At 32.2% G+C, this 20,842-nt stretch overlaps 1 protein-coding gene across 1 annotated transcript in view; it reads left to right on the forward strand.

Moving 5' to 3' along the window:
- Positions 1 to 20,842, forward strand: part of LOC134721348 (GPI transamidase component PIG-T-like) — a 191,649-nt gene that overhangs the window by 110,164 nt on the left and 60,643 nt on the right. The window contains exon 7 of the mRNA XM_063584288.1: positions 17,545 to 17,749. Within this exon, the coding sequence (XP_063440358.1) occupies positions 17,545 to 17,749 (205 nt within the window). The remainder of the gene's footprint in view (positions 1 to 17,544; positions 17,750 to 20,842) is intronic.

A 20,842-nucleotide genomic window follows, 5' to 3' on the forward strand; every position in this document is an offset into this window, starting at 1 on the left:
AAGCATTTAGAGCAAATCTTACATCGGGTGAAAGTGTTTATTAGGTCAAGATCTATCTGTCCTGAAATTTTCAGATGAATCAGACAACCCGTTGTTAGGTTGCTGCCCCTGAATTGGTAATTTTAAGGAAATTTTGCTGTATTTGGTTATTATCTTGAATATTATTATAGATAGAGATAAACTGTAAACAGCAAAAATGTTCAACAAAGTAAGATCTACAAATAAGTCAAATTACCAAAATGGTCAATTGACCCCCTAAGGAGTTATTGCCCTTTATAGTCAATTTTTTTTTTTTCGTAAATCTTAGTTATCTTTTTTTTTAAATCTTCTCCTCTGAAACTATTGGGACAAATTAAACCAAACTTTGCCACAATCATCATTGGGGTATTTAGTTTTAAAATTGTGTCTGGTGACCCGGCATACCAACCAAGATGGCCGCCATGGCTAAAAATAGAACATAGGGGTAAAATGCAGTTTTTGGCTTATAACTCAAAAAACAAAGCATTTAAAGCAAATCTGACATGAGTAAAATTGTTAATCAGGTCAAGATCTATCTGCCCTGAAATTTTCAGATGAATCAGACAACCTGTTGTTAAGCTGCTGCCCCTGAATTGGTAATTTTAAGGAAATTTTGCTGTTTTTTGGTTATTATCTTGAATATTATTATAGATAGAGATAAACTGTAAACAGCAAAAATATTCAGCAAAGTAAGATCTACGAATAAGTCAAACATTACCAAAATGGTCAATTGCCCCCCTAAGGAGTTATTGCCCTTTATAGTCAATTTTTAACAATTTTTCGTAAATCTTAGTTATCTTTTAGAAAAATCTTCTCCTCTGAAACTACTGATTCAAATTTCACCAAACTTGGACACAATCATCATTGGGGTATTTAGTTTAAAAATTGTGTCCGATGACCCGGCATACCAACCAAGATGGCCACCACGGCTTAAAATAGAACATAGGGGTAAAATGCAGTTTTTGGATTATAACTATAAAAAAACAAAGTATTTAGAGCAAATCTGACATGGTGTAAAAGTGTTTAGCAGGTCAAGATCTATCTGCCCTGAAATTTTCAGATGAATCAGACAACCTGTTGTTAAGCTGCTGCCCCTGAATTGGTAATTTTAAGGAAATTTTGCTGTTTTTGGTTATTATCTTGAATATTATTATAGATAGAGATAAACTGTAAACAGCAAAAAGATCAGCAAAGTAAGATCTACAAATAAGTCAAATTACCAAAATGGTCAATTGCCCCCCTAAGGAGTTATTGCCCTTTATAGTCAATTTTTAACAATTTTTCGTAAATCTTAGTTATCTTTTAGAAAAATCTTCTCGTCTGATGCTACTAGTCTAAATTAGTTCAAACTCAGCTACAATCATCATTGGGGTATTTTGTTTGAAAATTGTGTCGGGTGACCCTGCCAACCAACCAAGATGGCCACCATGGCTAAAAATAGAACATAGGGGTAAAATGCAGTTTTTGGCTTCTAATTCAAAAACCAAAGCATTTAGAGTAAATCTGATAGGGGTTGATATAATTGATCAGGTCAAGATCAATCTGCTCTAAAATTTTCAGATTAATTGGACAACTGGTTGCTGCCCCTGAATTGGAAAATTTAAGGAAATTTTGCCGTTTTTGTTATTATCTTGAATATTATTATAGATAGAGATAAACTAAACGACAATAATTTACAGCAAAGTAAGACCTAAAAATAAGTCAACATGACCAAAATTGTCAATTGACCCCCTAATGAGTTATTGCCCTTTTATAGTCAATTTTTAGCAATTTTTATAAAATTTGTAAATTTTTACTAACATTTTCCACTGAAAGTACTGGGCCAATCATTATAGATAGGGAAAATTGTACACAGCAAGAATGTTCAGTAAGGTAAGATCTACAAACACATCACCATCACCAAAACACAATTTTGTCATGAATCCATCTGTGTCCTTTGTTGAATATTCACATAGAACAAGGTGACCGACACTGGCTCTTTAGAGCCTCTAGTTTTCATTTTCAGACAATAACTTGTGGAACAGTATATGGATTTCTTTGAAATTCTACCACAAGTTTCGATACTACAAAGGGATGTTGGGATTGGCTTTTGGGGGTTATGGCTCTAACTGTTTAGGAATAAGGGGCAAAAAAGGGGAAAGTACCGTGATTTGTTTACCTCCCTTACACTGCTTTTAAATTATGTATAAAGAAATGTTGTATTGTCTTGAATTGATCAGCTATCAAATTGTTTAAAAAAAATACTATTAAGGGGGTCATGGGTCTAAATCAATTTTTTTATTTAATATAGGATTTCTCTATATTTTTTTTGGTCGCATATTGGTATCATGTTGGCGTCGTCATCTGCATCATCGTTGTAGTCGTTGTCCGAATACTTTTAGTTTTTGAACTCTAACTGTAGTAAAAGTGAATGGAAATCTATGAAATTTCAACACAAGGTTTATGACCATGAAAGGAAGGTTGGGATTGATTTTTGAATTTTTGGTCCAAACATTTTAGGAATTAGGGGCCAAAAAGGGTCCAAAAAAGCATTTTCTTGGTTTTTCGCATTCTAACTTTAGTAAAAGTAAATGGAAATCTAGGAAATTTTAACACAAGGTTTATTACCATTAACAGAAGGTTGGGATTTATTTTTGAATTTTTGGTCCAACTATTTTAGGAATTAGGGGCCAAAAAGGGTCCAAATAAGCATTTTCTTGGTTTTTCGTACTATAACTTTAGTTTAAGTAAATAGAAATTTATGAAATTTGGACACAAGGTTTATGACCACAAAAGGAAGGTTGGGATTGATTGTAGGAGTTTTATTTCCAACAGTTTAGGAATAAGGGATCCAAAGGGTCCAAAATTTTACTTTGTTTGATTTCATCAAAAATTTAAAAATTGGGGTGCTTTGATATACTGAATCTAACTGTAGGTAGATTCTTAATTTTTGGTCCTGTTTTCAAATTGGTCTACATCAAGGTCTTAAAGGTCCAAAATTAAACTTAGTTTGAATTTAACAAAAAATAAATCCTTGGGGTTGGTCCAAATCACTGTCCAAAATTAAACTTTGTTTGAATTCATCAAAAATTAAATAAATGGGGTTATTTGATATGCCAAATCTAACTTTGTATGTAGACTCTTAATTTTTTGTCCTGTTTTCAAATTGGTTTTCATTAAAGTCCAATAGGTCCAGAATTAAACTAAGTTTGAGTTTAACAAAAATTGAATTCTTGGGCTTCTTTGATATGCTGAATCTAAACATGTACTTAGAATTTTGATTTTGGGCCCAGTTTTCAAGTTGGTTCAAATCAGGATCTAAAATTATTATATTAAGTATTATGCAATAGCAAGAAATTTTCAATTGCACAGTACTCAGCAATAGCAAAAAATCTTCAATTGCACAGTATTGTAATATAGCAAAAAAATTCAATTGTACAGTATTGCGCAATAGCAAGAAATCTTCAAATGCACAGTATTGTGCAATAGCAAGTATTTTCAATTGTACAGTATTGGGCAATAACAAGAAATATCTAATTGCACAATATTGTGCAATAGCAAGAAATTTTCAATTGGAGTAATCGTTCTTTGTCCAGAATAGTAGTTGAATCAACTTAAATCATTGTTTTATACAATATACAATACTTTTACTACCAACTGATAAATTAAAACAATCTTTACCATTCAGTGATAACAAGCACTTTTTTACATTTTAAATAAATAAATAATCTTTATTTCAAGAGGATGATCCCATTAGTTAAAAATAATCTTCCTGAGAGTCCTTAAAATAATAATAGCATAGTTATAAGTACACAGAGTATTATAAAGTTATATTATACACAATATACAATTGTATTGAAATAATAATGAAAAAGCAGATTAGTTTGCACAATTGATGAAAAATTTGTAACATTTTGTTTTATAAGATACAGGTGTATTACTCATTTTGATTTCATTTGGTAAACTGTTTCATATTTGAGAACCTGAATATGTAAATGTTTTCTTTTTAAAAAATTGTTTTTGGTTTTGGAAGATTTGATAGTTTTTCATCAGCTGAAAGTGAGTTATAGTTTTGATTATCAGTAAAAAGAAAAAAATTTCTTGTAAATAGTTAGGAACCATACCATTAATTGATTTAAATACAAGTTTTGCCTTTTGGTATTGAATTCGTTTTTCCACATTTAACCAGTGTAAACTATTAAACAATAAACTGGATTATGTCATTATGTCAGCTTTTACTATAACCCTAGCATATTTCTTTAATAACTTATTATTAAGTTTATTTATTCCACTTTCACAACAACTTCCCCAAATATTGCACCAATAATCAAATAATGGCAGAATATAAGCACTAAAATAGATAATACGTATATGCATAGGTAAATATTTTCTTATCTTTTGTAATAAATTGATTCTATTTGATATAGTAATTGACATTTTATCTATTTGCTGATTCCAATTTAAGTTTTTGTCAATATACAAATGATATATAAACCAAGTAGTTTTTCACAATCTACATTTTCTATTTGTTGATTTGAAACATTGATATCTAAACTGTTTCCAGTTGAACCAATACTTATTGATTTTACACTTTTTAGCTCATCTGGACGAACGACCAAGCGAGCTTTTCTCATCACTTGGAGTCCGGCGTCCGTCTTCGTCCGTCGTCGTCCGTTGTCGTTAACTTTTACAAAAATTTTCTCCTCTGAAACTACTGGGCCAAATTTAACTAAACTTGGCCACAATCATCATTGTAGTATCTAGTTTTGAAAATGTGTTGCGTGACCCGATCAACCAACCAAGATGGCCGCCATGGCTAAAAATAGAACATAGGGGTAAAATGCAGTTTTTGGCTTATAACTCAAAAAACAAAGCATTTAGAGAAAATCTGACATGGGGGTGAATTTGTTCATCAGGTCAAGATCTATCTGCCCTGAAATTTTCAGATGAATCGGGCAACCCTTTGTTGGGTTGCTGCCCCTGATTTGGTAATTTCAAGGAAATTTTGTCCGTTTTCGCTCATCTTGAAAATTATTATAGATAAAGATAAACTGTAAACAGCAATAATGTTCAGCAAAGTAAGATCTACAAATAAGTCAACATGATCAATATGGTCAGTTGACCCCTTATTGCTTAATAGTAATTTTTTACCAATTTTTCGTAAATTTTGTAATCTTTTACAAAAATCTTCTCCTGAAACTACTGGGCCAAATTAAACCAAACTTGGCCACAATCATCATTGGGGTATCTTGTTTGAAAAATGTGTGGCGTGCCCCGCCCAACCAACCAAGATGGCCGCCACAGCTAGAAATAGAACATAGGTGTAAAATGCAGTTTTTGGGCTTATAACTCAAAAACTAAAGCATTTAGAGCAAATCTGACAAGGCTAAATTGTTCATTAGGTGAAGATCTATCTGCCCTGAAATTTTCAGATGAATCGGACAACCCGTTGTTGGGTTGCTGCCCCTGAATTGTTTATTTTGAGGAAATTTGCTGTTTTTGGTTATTATCTTGAATATTGTTATAGATAAAGATCAACTGTAAACAGCAATAATGTTCAACAAAGTAAGATTTACAAATAAGTCAACATGACCGAAATGGAGTTATTGCCCTTTATAGTCAATTTTTAACAATTTTTCGTAAATCTTAGTTATCTTTTAGAAAAATCTTCTCCTCTGAAACTACTGATTCAAATTTCACCAAACTTGGACACAATCATCATTGGGGTATTTAGTTTAAAAATTGTGTCCGATGACCCGGCATACCAACCAAGATGGCCACCACGGCTTAAAATAGAACATAGGGGTAAAATGCAGTTTTTGGATTATAACTATAAAAAAACAAAGTATTTAGAGCAAATCTGACATGGTGTAAAAGTGTTTAGCAGGTCAAGATCTATCTGCCCTGAAATTTTCAGATGAATCAGACAACCTGTTGTTAAGCTGCTGCCCCTGAATTGGTAATTTTAAGGAAATTTTGCTGTTTTTGGTTATTATCTTGAATATTATTATAGATAGAGATAAACTGTAAACAGCAAAAATGATCAGCAAAGTAAGATCTACAAATAAGTCAAATTACCAAAATGGTCAATTGCCCCCCTAAGGAGTTATTGCCCTTTATAGTCAATTTTTAACAATTTTTCGTAAATCTTAGTTATCTTTTAGAAAAATCTTCTCGTCTGATGCTACTAGTCTAAATTAGTTCAAACTCAGCTACAATCATCATTGGGGTATTTTGTTTGAAAATTGTGTCGGGTGACCCTGCCAACCAACCAAGATGGCCACCATGGCTAAAAATAGAACATAGGGGTAAAATGCAGTTTTTGGCTTCTAATTCAAAAACCAAAGCATTTAGAGTAAATCTGATAGGGGTTGATATAATTGATCAGGTCAAGATCAATCTGCTCTAAAATTTTCAGATTAATTGGACAACTGGTTGCTGCCCCTGAATTGGAAAATTTAAGGAAATTTTGCCGTTTTTGTTATTATCTTGAATATTATTATAGATAGAGATAAACTAAACGACAATAATTTACAGCAAAGTAAGACCTAAAAATAAGTCAACATGACCAAAATTGTCAATTGACCCCCTAATGAGTTATTGCCCTTTTATAGTCAATTTTTAGCAATTTTTATAAAATTTGTAAATTTTTACTAACATTTTCCACTGAAAGTACTGGGCCAATCATTATAGATAGGGAAAATTGTACACAGCAAGAATGTTCAGTAAGGTAAGATCTACAAACACATCACCATCACCAAAACACAATTTTGTCATGAATCCATCTGTGTCCTTTGTTGAATATTCACATAGAACAAGGTGACCGACACTGGCTCTTTAGAGCCTCTAGTTTTCATTTTCAGACAATAACTTGTGGAACAGTATATGGATTTCTTTGAAATTCTACCACAAGTTTCGATACTACAAAGGGATGTTGGGATTGGCTTTTGGGGGTTATGGCTCTAACTGTTTAGGAATAAGGGGCAAAAAAGGGGAAAGTACCGTGATTTGTTTACCTCCCTTACACTGCTTTTAAATTATGTATAAAGAAATGTTGTATTGTCTTGAATTGATCAGCTATCAAATTGTTTAAAAAAAATACTATTAAGGGGGTCATGGGTCTAAATCAATTTTTTTATTTAATATAGGATTTCTCTATATTTTTTTTGGTCGCATATTGGTATCATGTTGGCGTCGTCATCTGCATCATCGTTGTAGTCGTTGTCCGAATACTTTTAGTTTTTGAACTCTAACTGTAGTAAAAGTGAATGGAAATCTATGAAATTTCAACACAAGGTTTATGACCATGAAAGGAAGGTTGGGATTGATTTTTGAATTTTTGGTCCAAACATTTTAGGAATTAGGGGCCAAAAAGGGTCCAAAAAAGCATTTTCTTGGTTTTTCGCATTCTAACTTTAGTAAAAGTAAATGGAAATCTAGGAAATTTTAACACAAGGTTTATTACCATTAACAGAAGGTTGGGATTTATTTTTGAATTTTTGGTCCAACTATTTTAGGAATTAGGGGCCAAAAAGGGTCCAAATAAGCATTTTCTTGGTTTTTCGTACTATAACTTTAGTTTAAGTAAATAGAAATTTATGAAATTTGGACACAAGGTTTATGACCACAAAAGGAAGGTTGGGATTGATTGTAGGAGTTTTATTTCCAACAGTTTAGGAATAAGGGATCCAAAGGGTCCAAAATTTTACTTTGTTTGATTTCATCAAAAATTTAAAAATTGGGGTGCTTTGATATACTGAATCTAACTGTAGGTAGATTCTTAATTTTTGGTCCTGTTTTCAAATTGGTCTACATCAAGGTCTTAAAGGTCCAAAATTAAACTTAGTTTGAATTTAACAAAAAATAAATCCTTGGGGTTGGTCCAAATCACTGTCCAAAATTAAACTTTGTTTGAATTCATCAAAAATTAAATAAATGGGGTTATTTGATATGCCAAATCTAACTTTGTATGTAGACTCTTAATTTTTTGTCCTGTTTTCAAATTGGTTTTCATTAAAGTCCAATAGGTCCAGAATTAAACTAAGTTTGAGTTTAACAAAAATTGAATTCTTGGGCTTCTTTGATATGCTGAATCTAAACATGTACTTAGAATTTTGATTTTGGGCCCAGTTTTCAAGTTGGTTCAAATCAGGATCTAAAATTATTATATTAAGTATTATGCAATAGCAAGAAATTTTCAATTGCACAGTACTCAGCAATAGCAAAAAATCTTCAATTGCACAGTATTGTAATATAGCAAAAAAATTCAATTGTACAGTATTGCGCAATAGCAAGAAATCTTCAAATGCACAGTATTGTGCAATAGCAAGTATTTTCAATTGTACAGTATTGGGCAATAACAAGAAATATCTAATTGCACAATATTGTGCAATAGCAAGAAATTTTCAATTGGAGTAATCGTTCTTTGTCCAGAATAGTAGTTGAATCAACTTAAATCATTGTTTTATACAATATACAATACTTTTACTACCAACTGATAAATTAAAACAATCTTTACCATTCAGTGATAACAAGCACTTTTTTACATTTTAAATAAATAAATAATCTTTATTTCAAGAGGATGATCCCATTAGTTAAAAATAATCTTCCTGAGAGTCCTTAAAATAATAATAGCATAGTTATAAGTACACAGAGTATTATAAAGTTATATTATACACAATATACAATTGTATTGAAATAATAATGAAAAAGCAGATTAGTTTGCACAATTGATGAAAAATTTGTAACATTTTGTTTTATAAGATACAGGTGTATTACTCATTTTGATTTCATTTGGTAAACTGTTTCATATTTGAGAACCTGAATATGTAAATGTTTTCTTTTTAAAAAATTGTTTTTGGTTTTGGAAGATTTGATAGTTTTTCATCAGCTGAAAGTGAGTTATAGTTTTGATTATCAGTAAAAAGAAAAAAATTTCTTGTAAATAGTTAGGAACCATACCATTAATTGATTTAAATACAAGTTTTGCCTTTTGGTATTGAATTCGTTTTTCCACATTTAACCAGTGTAAACTATTAAACAATAAACTGGATTATGTCATTATGTCAGCTTTTACTATAACCCTAGCATATTTCTTTAATAACTTATTATTAAGTTTATTTATTCCACTTTCACAACAACTTCCCCAAATATTGCACCAATAATCAAATAATGGCAGAATATAAGCACTAAAATAGATAATACGTATATGCATAGGTAAATATTTTCTTATCTTTTGTAATAAATTGATTCTATTTGATATAGTAATTGACATTTTATCTATTTGCTGATTCCAATTTAAGTTTTTGTCAATATACAAATGATATATAAACCAAGTAGTTTTTCACAATCTACATTTTCTATTTGTTGATTTGAAACATTGATATCTAAACTGTTTCCAGTTGAACCAATACTTATTGATTTTACACTTTTTAGCTCATCTGGACGAACGACCAAGCGAGCTTTTCTCATCACTTGGAGTCCGGCGTCCGTCTTCGTCCGTCGTCGTCCGTTGTCGTTAACTTTTACAAAAATTTTCTCCTCTGAAACTACTGGGCCAAATTTAACTAAACTTGGCCACAATCATCATTGTAGTATCTAGTTTTGAAAATGTGTTGCGTGACCCGATCAACCAACCAAGATGGCCGCCATGGCTAAAAATAGAACATAGGGGTAAAATGCAGTTTTTGGCTTATAACTCAAAAAACAAAGCATTTAGAGAAAATCTGACATGGGGGTGAATTTGTTCATCAGGTCAAGATCTATCTGCCCTGAAATTTTCAGATGAATCGGGCAACCCTTTGTTGGGTTGCTGCCCCTGATTTGGTAATTTCAAGGAAATTTTGTCCGTTTTCGCTCATCTTGAAAATTATTATAGATAAAGATAAACTGTAAACAGCAATAATGTTCAGCAAAGTAAGATCTACAAATAAGTCAACATGATCAATATGGTCAGTTGACCCCTTATTGCTTAATAGTAATTTTTTACCAATTTTTCGTAAATTTTGTAATCTTTTACAAAAATCTTCTCCTGAAACTACTGGGCCAAATTAAACCAAACTTGGCCACAATCATCATTGGGGTATCTTGTTTGAAAAATGTGTGGCGTGCCCCGCCCAACCAACCAAGATGGCCGCCACAGCTAGAAATAGAACATAGGTGTAAAATGCAGTTTTTGGGCTTATAACTCAAAAACTAAAGCATTTAGAGCAAATCTGACAAGGCTAAATTGTTCATTAGGTGAAGATCTATCTGCCCTGAAATTTTCAGATGAATCGGACAACCCGTTGTTGGGTTGCTGCCCCTGAATTGTTTATTTTGAGGAAATTTGCTGTTTTTGGTTATTATCTTGAATATTGTTATAGATAAAGATCAACTGTAAACAGCAATAATGTTCAACAAAGTAAGATTTACAAATAAGTCAACATGACCGAAATGGAGTTATTGCCCTTTATAGTCAATTTTTAACAATTTTTCGTAAATCTTAGTTATCTTTTACAAAAATCTTCTCATCTGATACTACGTGGTCAAATTAAACCAAACTTGGCTGCAATCGTCATTTGGGAATATAGTTTAAAAAATGTGTGGGGTGACCCGGTCAACCAACCAAGATGGCCGCCATGGCTAAAAATAGAACATAGGGGTGAAATTCAGTTTTTGGCTTATAACTCAAAAACCAAAGCATTTAAAGCAAATCTGACACGAAGGTAAAATTGTTTATCAGGACAAAATCTATCTGCCCTGAAATATTCAGATGAATCGGAAACCCCTTGTTAGGTTGCTGCCCGTGAACTGGTAACTTTAAGGATTTTTTGCTGTTTTTGGCTATTATCTTGAATATTATTATAGATAGAGATAAACTGTAAAAAAAACAATAAATGTTGGCAAAGTAAGATCTACAAATAAGTCAACATGACCGAAATTGTCAGTTGACCCCTTTAGGAGTTATTGCCCTTTATAGTCAAGTTTTAACCATTTTTTTTGTAAATCTTAGTTATCTTTTACAAAAATCTTCTCCTGAAACTACTGGTCCAAGTTAATTATAGATAGATATAATCGTAAGCAGCTAGAAGGTTCAGTAAATTAAGATGTACAAACACATCACCATCACAAAAACACAATTTTGTCATGAATCCATCTGCGTCCTTTGTTTAATATTCACATAGACCAAGGTGAGCGACACAGGCTCTTTAGAGCCTCTAGGTGGCATTTAATTTCATACAATTTTATGATGTATTTAAATGAATAGTTATTGTTGCAAACTCCATTAGAAATTTGAATTGAGATCAATTTTGGAATAATAGAAAGGGGGATATGAAAAAAATTTAGGGGGGTTTCAATTTTTCTCATTTTAGATTTCATAAATAAAAAGAAAATTTCTTTTAACATTTTTTTGAGAGGATTAATATTTAACATAGTGAATTGCTCAAAGGCAAAACATTTTTTTTAAGTTCATTAGACCACATTCATTCTGTGTCAGAAGCTTATGCTGTGTGAACTATTTAATCACAATCCAAATTTAGAGCTTAATCCAGCTTGAATGGTGTGTCCATACTTGCTCAAACCGTTCGGGGTTCAACCTCTGCGGTCTTATAAAGCTGCGCCCTGCGGTTGTATAAAGCTGCGCCCTGCGGAGCGTCTTGTTTTCTGTTGAACTAAGAAGAGAAATTGTGGTAATATCGAAATTAAAAAAGAACTAAATACAGAAATCGCTTGTTTTTTACAATTATTTAGTTTATGTACAGCTTATTCGAAAACAACAATAAAAAATATGGGTCATTGATGAGTAAAAAAAGATATTTCAATTTTAATGCCAAAAAATGGCGTTTATTCACCAAATGAATATAATATGGAGCTTTTTCAATGATATCTACATTTTAAATGTCACCATAGGCCGACACGAATTGATTTTTTGGAATGATTTTTGTATCATATGATAAAGTAACCACTACTAAAGGTAATAAATAAAAATTGTAATGAAAACTAAAAGTTTATTTTTTTTCTTAAAATCTTATACCGTGAGCCGTCTTAATTAGTTATCAAAAGTACCAGGATTATAATTTAGTACGCCATACACGCGTTTCGTCTACATAAGACTCATCAGTGACGCTCAAGTCCAAATATTTATAAAGCCAAACAAGTACAAAGTTGAAGAGCATTGAGGATAAAAAATTCCAAAAAGTTGAGCCAAATACGGCTATAAAGGTAATCTATGCCTGGAATAAGAAAGTCTTTAGTTTTCCGAAAATTTTTACGTTTTGTAAACAGGAAATTTATAAAAAAAAAATGACCACATGATTGATATTCATGTCAACACCGAAATGTTGACTACTTGGCTGGTGCTGATTAAGGAACATTAATTATGATTATGTATGTCATTTTCTATTTTAAAACTTTTATGATGTATTAAAATTGGTTATTATGGTTGCAAATTCCATTGGAAATTTATATTGAGATTATGACCATATCTGGAGGGAAAGCATTGTTTTTTGAACGACTGCAAAAATTGGTCGTATATTGGTATCACTTTGTCGTTGTCTCGGTCTGCATTGTCGGTGTCGTCCAAAGATGGATGATTTCCAGATAATAACTTTAGTATATAAGTAAATAGAAATCAATAAAATTTTAACACAAGGTTTATAATCATTAAAGGAAGGTTGGCATTGATTTGAGGGGTTTTGGTCCCAACAGTTTGGACAAACGGGTCCAAAATTAAACTTTTTCTCATCACTTGGCGTCCGTCGTCCGTCGTCTGTCGTCTGTCGTTAACTTTTACAAAAATCTTCTCCTCTGAAACTACTGAGCCAAATTAAACCAAACTTTGCCACAATCATCATTGATGTATCTAGTTTAAAATTTGTGTTTTTGACCCGGCCAACCAACCAAGATGGCCCCCATGGCTTAAAATAGAACATAGGGGAAAAATGCAGTTTTTGGCTTATAACTCAAAAACCAAAGCATTTAGAGCAAATCTGACATGGGTTAAATTGTTTATTAGGTCAAGATCTATCTGCCCTGTAATTGTCAGATGAATCAGACAACCCATTGTTGGGTTGCTGCCCCTAAATTGGTAATTTTAAGGAAATTTTACTGTTTTTGGTTATTATCTTGAATATTATTATAGATGGAGATAAACTGTAAACAGCAATAATGTTCAGCAAAGTAAGATTTACAAATAATTCAACATGACCAAAATGGTCAGTTGACCCCTTTAGGAGTTATTGCCCTTTATAGTCAATTTTTAACCATTTTTCATAAATCTTAGTTAACTTTTACAAAAATCTTCTACTCTGAAACTTCTCTGCCAAATTTTACCAAGTATAGCCAGAATCATTATTAGGCTATCTAGTTTAAAAATTGTGTTTTGTGACCGGGCAAACCAACCAAGATGTTCGCTACGGCTAAAAATAGAACATAGGGGTAAAATGCAGTTTTTGGCTTATAACTCAAAAACCAAAGCATTTAGAGCAAATCTGACATCAGGTTAAATTGTTTTTCAGGTCGGGATCTATCTGCCCTGAAATTCTCAGATGAATCAGACAACCCATTAACGGGTTGCTGCCCCTTAATTGGTAATTTTAAGGAAATTTTACTGTTTTTGGTTTTTATCTTGAATATTATTATAGATGGAGATAAACTGTAAACAGCAATAATGTACAGCAATTTAAGACTCAATAATAAGTCAAAATGACCAAAATGGTCAATTGACCCCCTAAGAGGTAATTGTCCTATATAATCAATTTTTAACAATTTTCATAAAATTTGTACATTTTTACTAACATTTTCCACTGAAACTACACACACAAGTTCATTATAGATAGAGATAATTGTAAGCAGCAAGAATGTTCAGTAAAGTAAGACGTACAAACACATCACAATCACCTAAACAAATTTTGTCATGAACTGTCTGCTTCCTTTGTTTAATTCACATATACCAAGGTGAGCGACACAGGCTCTCTAGAGCCTCTAGTTTTGATTTCATCAAAATTTGAATTATTGGGGTTCACAATCCAAATTCAGAGCCGTATCAAGCTTGAATGTTGTATCCATACTTGCCCCAACTGTTCAGAGTTTGACCTCTGTGGTTGTATTAAGCTGCGCCCTGTGGATAATTTTATTTGGAAAAAAGGGAGGGGGATGGAGAGTTAAATGAAAAGAAATTAGTTGAGGAGGGAGTAAAAATAGGGGTGGGCAATTTTTTTTCATTTCAGAATTCAGAAATTAAAAAGAAAATTTCTTCTTGTAATGTTAATTTTTCTCTTTTTATGAGTAATAGGATAAATATATTTGGTAGGTGCATACCTCAAAGGTCTAATGCCCGTCAGACAGTTTTCACTTGACATCGACCTCATTTTATGGATCAGTGAACAAGGTTAAATTTTGTGGTCAAGTCCATATCTCGGAATAAGCAATAGGTCTAGTATATTTGGTGTATTGAAGAATTGTAAGGTGTACATGTCCAACTTGACCTCATTTTCATGAATCTTAAGTTTTTGTGTTTTGGTATGTTTTTTTTTATACTGTATGCAATAGGTCTACCCATTTGGAGTATCATATTTGTAAGGTGTGCATGTTCAACTGGCACTTAGTTTCTGGACAATAACTTAAGTTTAAGTTAATGGATCTCTATGAAATTTAAACACAAGGTTTGAAACCACAAAAGGAAGTTTGGGATTAATTTTTGGGGTTATGGTCCCAATTAACAGTTTAGGAACAAGGGGGCAAAAATAAGTATTTTTCTAGTTTCCAGACAATAAATTGTGTGTTAGGGACATCAAAAGTTCAATGAAAGATAAAAATTTAATTCATATAGTTATTTTACTGACGCTCCTACCCAACCCTCTCTCTTAACTTAATTTGGGAAAAAATAAGGTTATATGTAAAATCAATGTCAATTTATACAACACTTGATAAGTATTATTCTAGGTATTCGCACAATAACTTTAGTATAAGTCAATTGAAATCAATGAAATTTAAACACAAGGTTTATGAACACAAAAGGAATGTTGGGATTGATTTTGGGAGTTGAAGTCCCAACAGTTAAGGAATTAGGGGCTAAAAAGGGGCCCAAATAAACATTTTTCTTAGTTTTCGCACCATTACTATAGTACAAGTAAATAGTAATCTATGAAATTGAAACACAAGGTTTATGACCATAAGAGGAAGGTTGGGATTGATTTTGGGAGTTTTGGCCCCAATGCATAATGGGCCAAAAGGGGCCAAAATTAAACATTGTTTGATTTCATAAAAAATTGAACTATTGGGGTTCTCTGATATAGCAAATCTAACCGTGTATTTAGATTCTTAATTTTTGGTCCCGTTTTCAAATTGGTCTACATTAAGGTCCAATGGGTCAAATTAAACTTTAACAAAAATTGAATTCTTGGGCTTCTTTGATATGCTGAATCTAAACATGTACTTAGTTTTTTGATTATGGGCTCAGTTTTCAAGTTGGTCCAAAGTTGGTACAAATCGGGGTCCAAAATTAAACTTTGTTTGATTTCATCAAAATTTCAATATACGGGGTTCTTTAATATGCTGAATCTAACCATGTATTTAGATTTTTAGTATTTAGGACCAGTTATCAAATTGGTTCATATTGAGGTCTTAATGGTCCAAAATTAAACTTTATTTGATTTCATCGAAAATTGAATTTCTTGGGGTTCTTTGATATGACGAATCTAACCATGTATTTAGATTTTGAATATAGGAATACCACAAAGGGATGGTAAGAATTGTCTTTGGTAGTTATGGCTCTAACCGTTAAGGAATAAGGGGCAAAAAAGGCGAGAAAAGGGTTTCCAGGTTAATGGACAATTACTTAAGTACAAAACATAATTAAAAATGTGTAAGGTTGGTAATTGAAACTCATTTTAATATCTTACCTAAACTGCTCTTCAGTTATGTATATTGGAAATTTGCCAAAAACTTTATTATTAATAAATTCCATTGAAAATTTGCCAATATAAAATGCTGCATTGGAGTTATCTCTCTTTGTCCAGAATAAGATATAATCTTATATCTTAATATCCAGGGATAAGAAAATCCTTAGTTTTTCGTATAATTCAAAGTTTTGTTAACAGGAAATTTATAAAAATGACCACATAATTGATATTCATGTCAACACCTAAGTGCTGACTACTGGGCTGGTGATACCCTCGGGGACGAAAGGTCCACCAGCAGAGGCATCGACCCAGTGGTGTAAATAGTTATCAAAGGTACCGGGATTATAATTTAGTACACCAGACGCGCGTTTCGTCTACATAAGACTCATCAGTGACGCTCATATCAAAAAAGTTATAGTCCAAACGAATACAAAGTTGAAGAACCTGAGGATTCGAAATTCCAAATAAGTTGTGCCAAATATGGCTAAGGTAATCTATGCCTGGGATAAGAAAATCCTTAGTTTTTCGAAAAATTCAAAGTTTCGTAAACAGGAAATTTATAAAAATGACAACATAATTGATATTCGTGTCAACACCGAAATGCTGACTACTGGGCTGGTGATTCACTCGGGGACGAAAGGTCCACCAGCATACTTATCACAGGTACCGGGATTATAATTATCTTCAAAATTAATTTTGTTGAATATTTTACCGATTATCTTTGATTTGAGCCCAACATGGCATGTGAATGACCATTAATGCGAATGCAGTATTGATTTAAACTTTGATAGTGTCTTTTCCATAGGTAAAGGTCTAAAATACCTGAAAGGGAAAGGGTTAATTGGCTTTCACACCGGTACAGATTACCGGTGAAGCGAATATCAAGAGGATGCGTCATTATGTACAACTTCCTTGTACAAAGGTCAAGGTCAAAAACTTTGGTTTCGGTTATCAACCTTATGTCCTATTGTAAAGATCTTGTATGCTCTATATCTTGAGAACCATTATGATTTTAAAGTTTATACTTGACATGTATATTTACCAACATAAGAGTGTGTATGTTGTCATAAAAGAGGGGCAAAAGATACCAGAGGGACAGTCAAACTCAAAATAAACTGACAATGCCATGACTAACAAGTAAAAGGCCAACTGGCAAATAATAGTACACAGGGCACATCATAAAAAACTAAAGCTTGAGCAACATGACCCACCAAAAAACTGGGGTTGATCTCAGGTACTCCGGAAGGGGAAGCAGATCCTGCACCACATGTGGCATTCTTGGTGTTGCTCATGTAAATACAAATCTGTAAAAAGTCAAATTCGGTAGGTAACATTCGTGAAAAGGTAAGGGGATTGTAGTCAAGACATAAGGAACACATTCAATATCATCTGTATAACAGCTATTCCATAACGTATGAAATTTTTTGGAAGATAGTTGAACTCTGTCATTTTCGGAGAATATTCTTGCTTCATAGTCTGGCTGTTTGTCATTTTCTCAAATTTAAAAGTTCGCCGTTCTTGAAAACCAAAGATTACATTTTGTTTTTCAGTCACGCTTTTTTTGTTCATTCTTTAGTTTTCTGAGATGCCTCTTTTATAGACTTTTTTGTCTTTTGGTCGGGTTTTTCATGGCATTGTCATTTATTATAATCTTTAACTTCAGGAAATCAAGCTCACATTGAAGCCTGATGCTGATAAAATAGTTAAAATGGAACTTGCTGGAGATGAAAGGATATATGCTGTATATGATGTTTCTACACAGCTTCCTAGGAACTACCATTCATTTAATCTTCAAGGCAGCTACAATGAAGTTATCAACCGTAATGTTACAACAGACGCATCAGTACATGCTACTAGATATGTAACTGGTAAGGGAAAATATTTGAGTTGAATTCATCAGTACATGCTACAAGATATGTAACTGGTCAATGAAAATACCTAGGTTAAATTCAACAGTTCATGCTAAAAGATTTGTAACCATGGTTATACTCTATCGACCTCTTGGATACTATGCATATTTCATGTAATGATGTCATGATGAAAGTAGTTGGGTGTCACATTTGAATTTAAAATAAACTGGTACCTGGAAGTGAAAATACCTTGGTTAAATTCATCAGTACATGCTACCAGATATGCAACTTGTCAGTGAAGATACCTGGGTCAAATAGTGTTTACAAATTCCTATAATTGATCCTGTAATAATAATGGAAGACAACTCAAAAGGGGGTCTCTTCCATTATAAGTTAGAGATGGAGATAAACTGTAAACAGCAATAATGTTCAGCAAAGTAAGATTTACAAATATGTCAAACATGACCAAAATTAGGAGTAATTGCCCTTTACAGTCAATTTTTTAACAACTTTTCGTAAATTTTTGTAATCTTTTAAAAAAATCTTCTCTAAAACCACTATGACAAATTAAACCAAACTTGTCCACAATCAGCATTAGGGTATCTTGTTCAAAAAGTGTCCGATGACCCCGCCCTTGAACCAAGATGGCCGTTATGGCTAGAAATAAAAACCCAATCAATAAGAGCAAATCTCACAGGATATGATTGTTCATTAGGTCAAGATCTATCTACCCTGAAATTTTCAAACCATTTAAGCAATGTGCCTCTGAATCTCACAGGATATGATTGTTCATTAGGTCAAGATCTATCTACCCTGAAATTTTCAAACCATTTAAGCAATGTGCCTCTGAATTGGTAATTTTAAGAAAGCTTTTGGTTATTATCTTGAATATTATTATACGACCGCAAAAATTGAAAAATTTTTGGTCTTATATTGGTATGAAGTTGGGGTTGGCGTTGGTGTCGTTGTCCGAAGACATTTGGTTTTCGCACTATAACTTTAGATTAAATAAATATAAATTTAAGGTTCATGACCATAAAAGGAAGATTGGGATTGATTTTGGGAGTTTTGGTCCCAACAGTTAGGATTAAGGAGCCAAAAGGGGCCAAAATTAAAATTTGTTTGATTTCATCAAAAAATGAGTTATTGAAGTTCTTTGATATGCCAAATCTAACCGTGTATTTAGATTCCTAAATTTTGGTCCTGTTTTCAAATTGGTCTACATTAAGGTCCAAAGGGTCCAAAATTACACTTAGTTTGATTTTAACAAAAATTGAACTTTTGGGGTTCTTTGATATGCTGAATCTAAACATGAACTTTAGATTTTTGATGATGGGCCCAGTTTTCAAGTTGGTCCAAATCGAGGTCCAAAATTATTATATTAAGTATTGTGCAATAGCAAGAAATTTTCAATCGCACATTATTCCGCAATAGCAAGAAATCTTCAATTGCATAATATTGTGCAATAGCAAGAAATTTTCAATTGCACAGATTTGCGCAATAGCAAGAAATCTTCAATTGCACAGTATTGTGCAATAGCCAGAAATATCTAATTGCACAATATTGCCCAATAGCAAGACATATTCAATTGCACAGTATTGTCCCGTTTTCAAATTTGTCTACATTAATAATAATAATTCTTTATCATAAGTATGAGTAAGTGTGTGTAAATTATTATGCATATAAAAAAGGCACAGCTTCTTAATGTTCCAACAAGTATTTGTTTTAATCTTTTTTTGATGAGTTTGTACTTGAGGTTGATTTTTTCAGGGATATTGGTAAGTTATTCCATAAAATAGATACTGAATATATAAAAGATTTCTTATAAAGCTCTGTTTTGGCTTTTGGAACTTGTTAATTTTTCAAACAATATTGGTTTATTTCTGGCATTTCTTTAAGTTTTTTAGTGAAATATACAGGGGCTTCATTCTTAAGGCATTTCTGCATCAAAACTGATTTGTGGTATGAGATTCTGTTCTCTACTGTCATCCACCCAAGCTGTTTAAACAGAGGAGCCGATGATGAAAGTGGGTCAGCATCTAAAATAAGTCTTGCAGCCCTTTTCTGCAATTTTATTATTCTGACTAGCTCATTTTTAGAAACAACCACTCCAAATAATACAACAATAATCTATCAGTGGGAGAATATAACCATTATAAAATAATTTTCTTAGATCAATATTTAGAAATTTCTTGATTTTAAAGAGTTAAAGAAGTCTAGATGAAATTGATGAACATAAGTAATTGATATCGCCTGTCCAGGACAGATAAGAGTCAATTCTAACACCTAAAAGTTTTTCTATTGATGATTTTTGAAGAATATTATTCTCAATAGTTAATACTGGTTATGCTCGATTTAAACGCAGCCTTTGTCTTGTACCTATAACCATACATTTCCTCTTATCAGAATTTATGAACAAGCTATTTTCATGACACCATTTTCAACACATTGGAGATCATCTTGTACTTTTAATTGTATGGCAATAGTCTTTCCTGATGTATGCATAGTTGTGTCATTAGCATACAAGTCTGTATGGCAGTTTTTGATGTGTAATGGAAGGTCATTTATGAACAAAACAAACATAATGGGACCAAGTATTGAGCCGTGTGGAACACCAACATTTATAAATTTTTATCAGAAAACGGATTATTTATATGGATTTGCTGTGTTCTTTCACTAAAATATGATTTTAAAAAAATCAACAGTATCTTCATGGAAGCCATGAATTAGAAGTTTTTACATATAATTATATGATCAACAACATCAAAAGCTTTTTTAAAATGCAAAAGGACTGCCAAATTGATATTTCCATTATTCATTTCATGTAGCCATTTATCAATAATACTAATGAGGGTAGTTTGACATGAATGGTTGGGTCTAAAACCAGATAGGGAAGGGTGTAAAATATCAAACTTTGTCAAATATTTATACAGATGTTTAGATACATGTCTCTCTATTAATTTCGATAATGTTGGCAAAACAGATCAGTAATTGCTAGCTACATTTTTTTTACCAGATTTGAAAATTGGAGCTACTTTGGCATTTTTTAAAAACAGATGGATAAATACCAGTATCAATCCATTAGAAATGCATGTTAAGGAAGATGCTATG

Source organism: Mytilus trossulus, chromosome 6 (genome assembly GCF_036588685.1).
Source record: "Mytilus trossulus isolate FHL-02 chromosome 6, PNRI_Mtr1.1.1.hap1, whole genome shotgun sequence".
Taxonomy (NCBI): Eukaryota; Metazoa; Mollusca; class Bivalvia; order Mytilida; family Mytilidae; genus Mytilus; species Mytilus trossulus.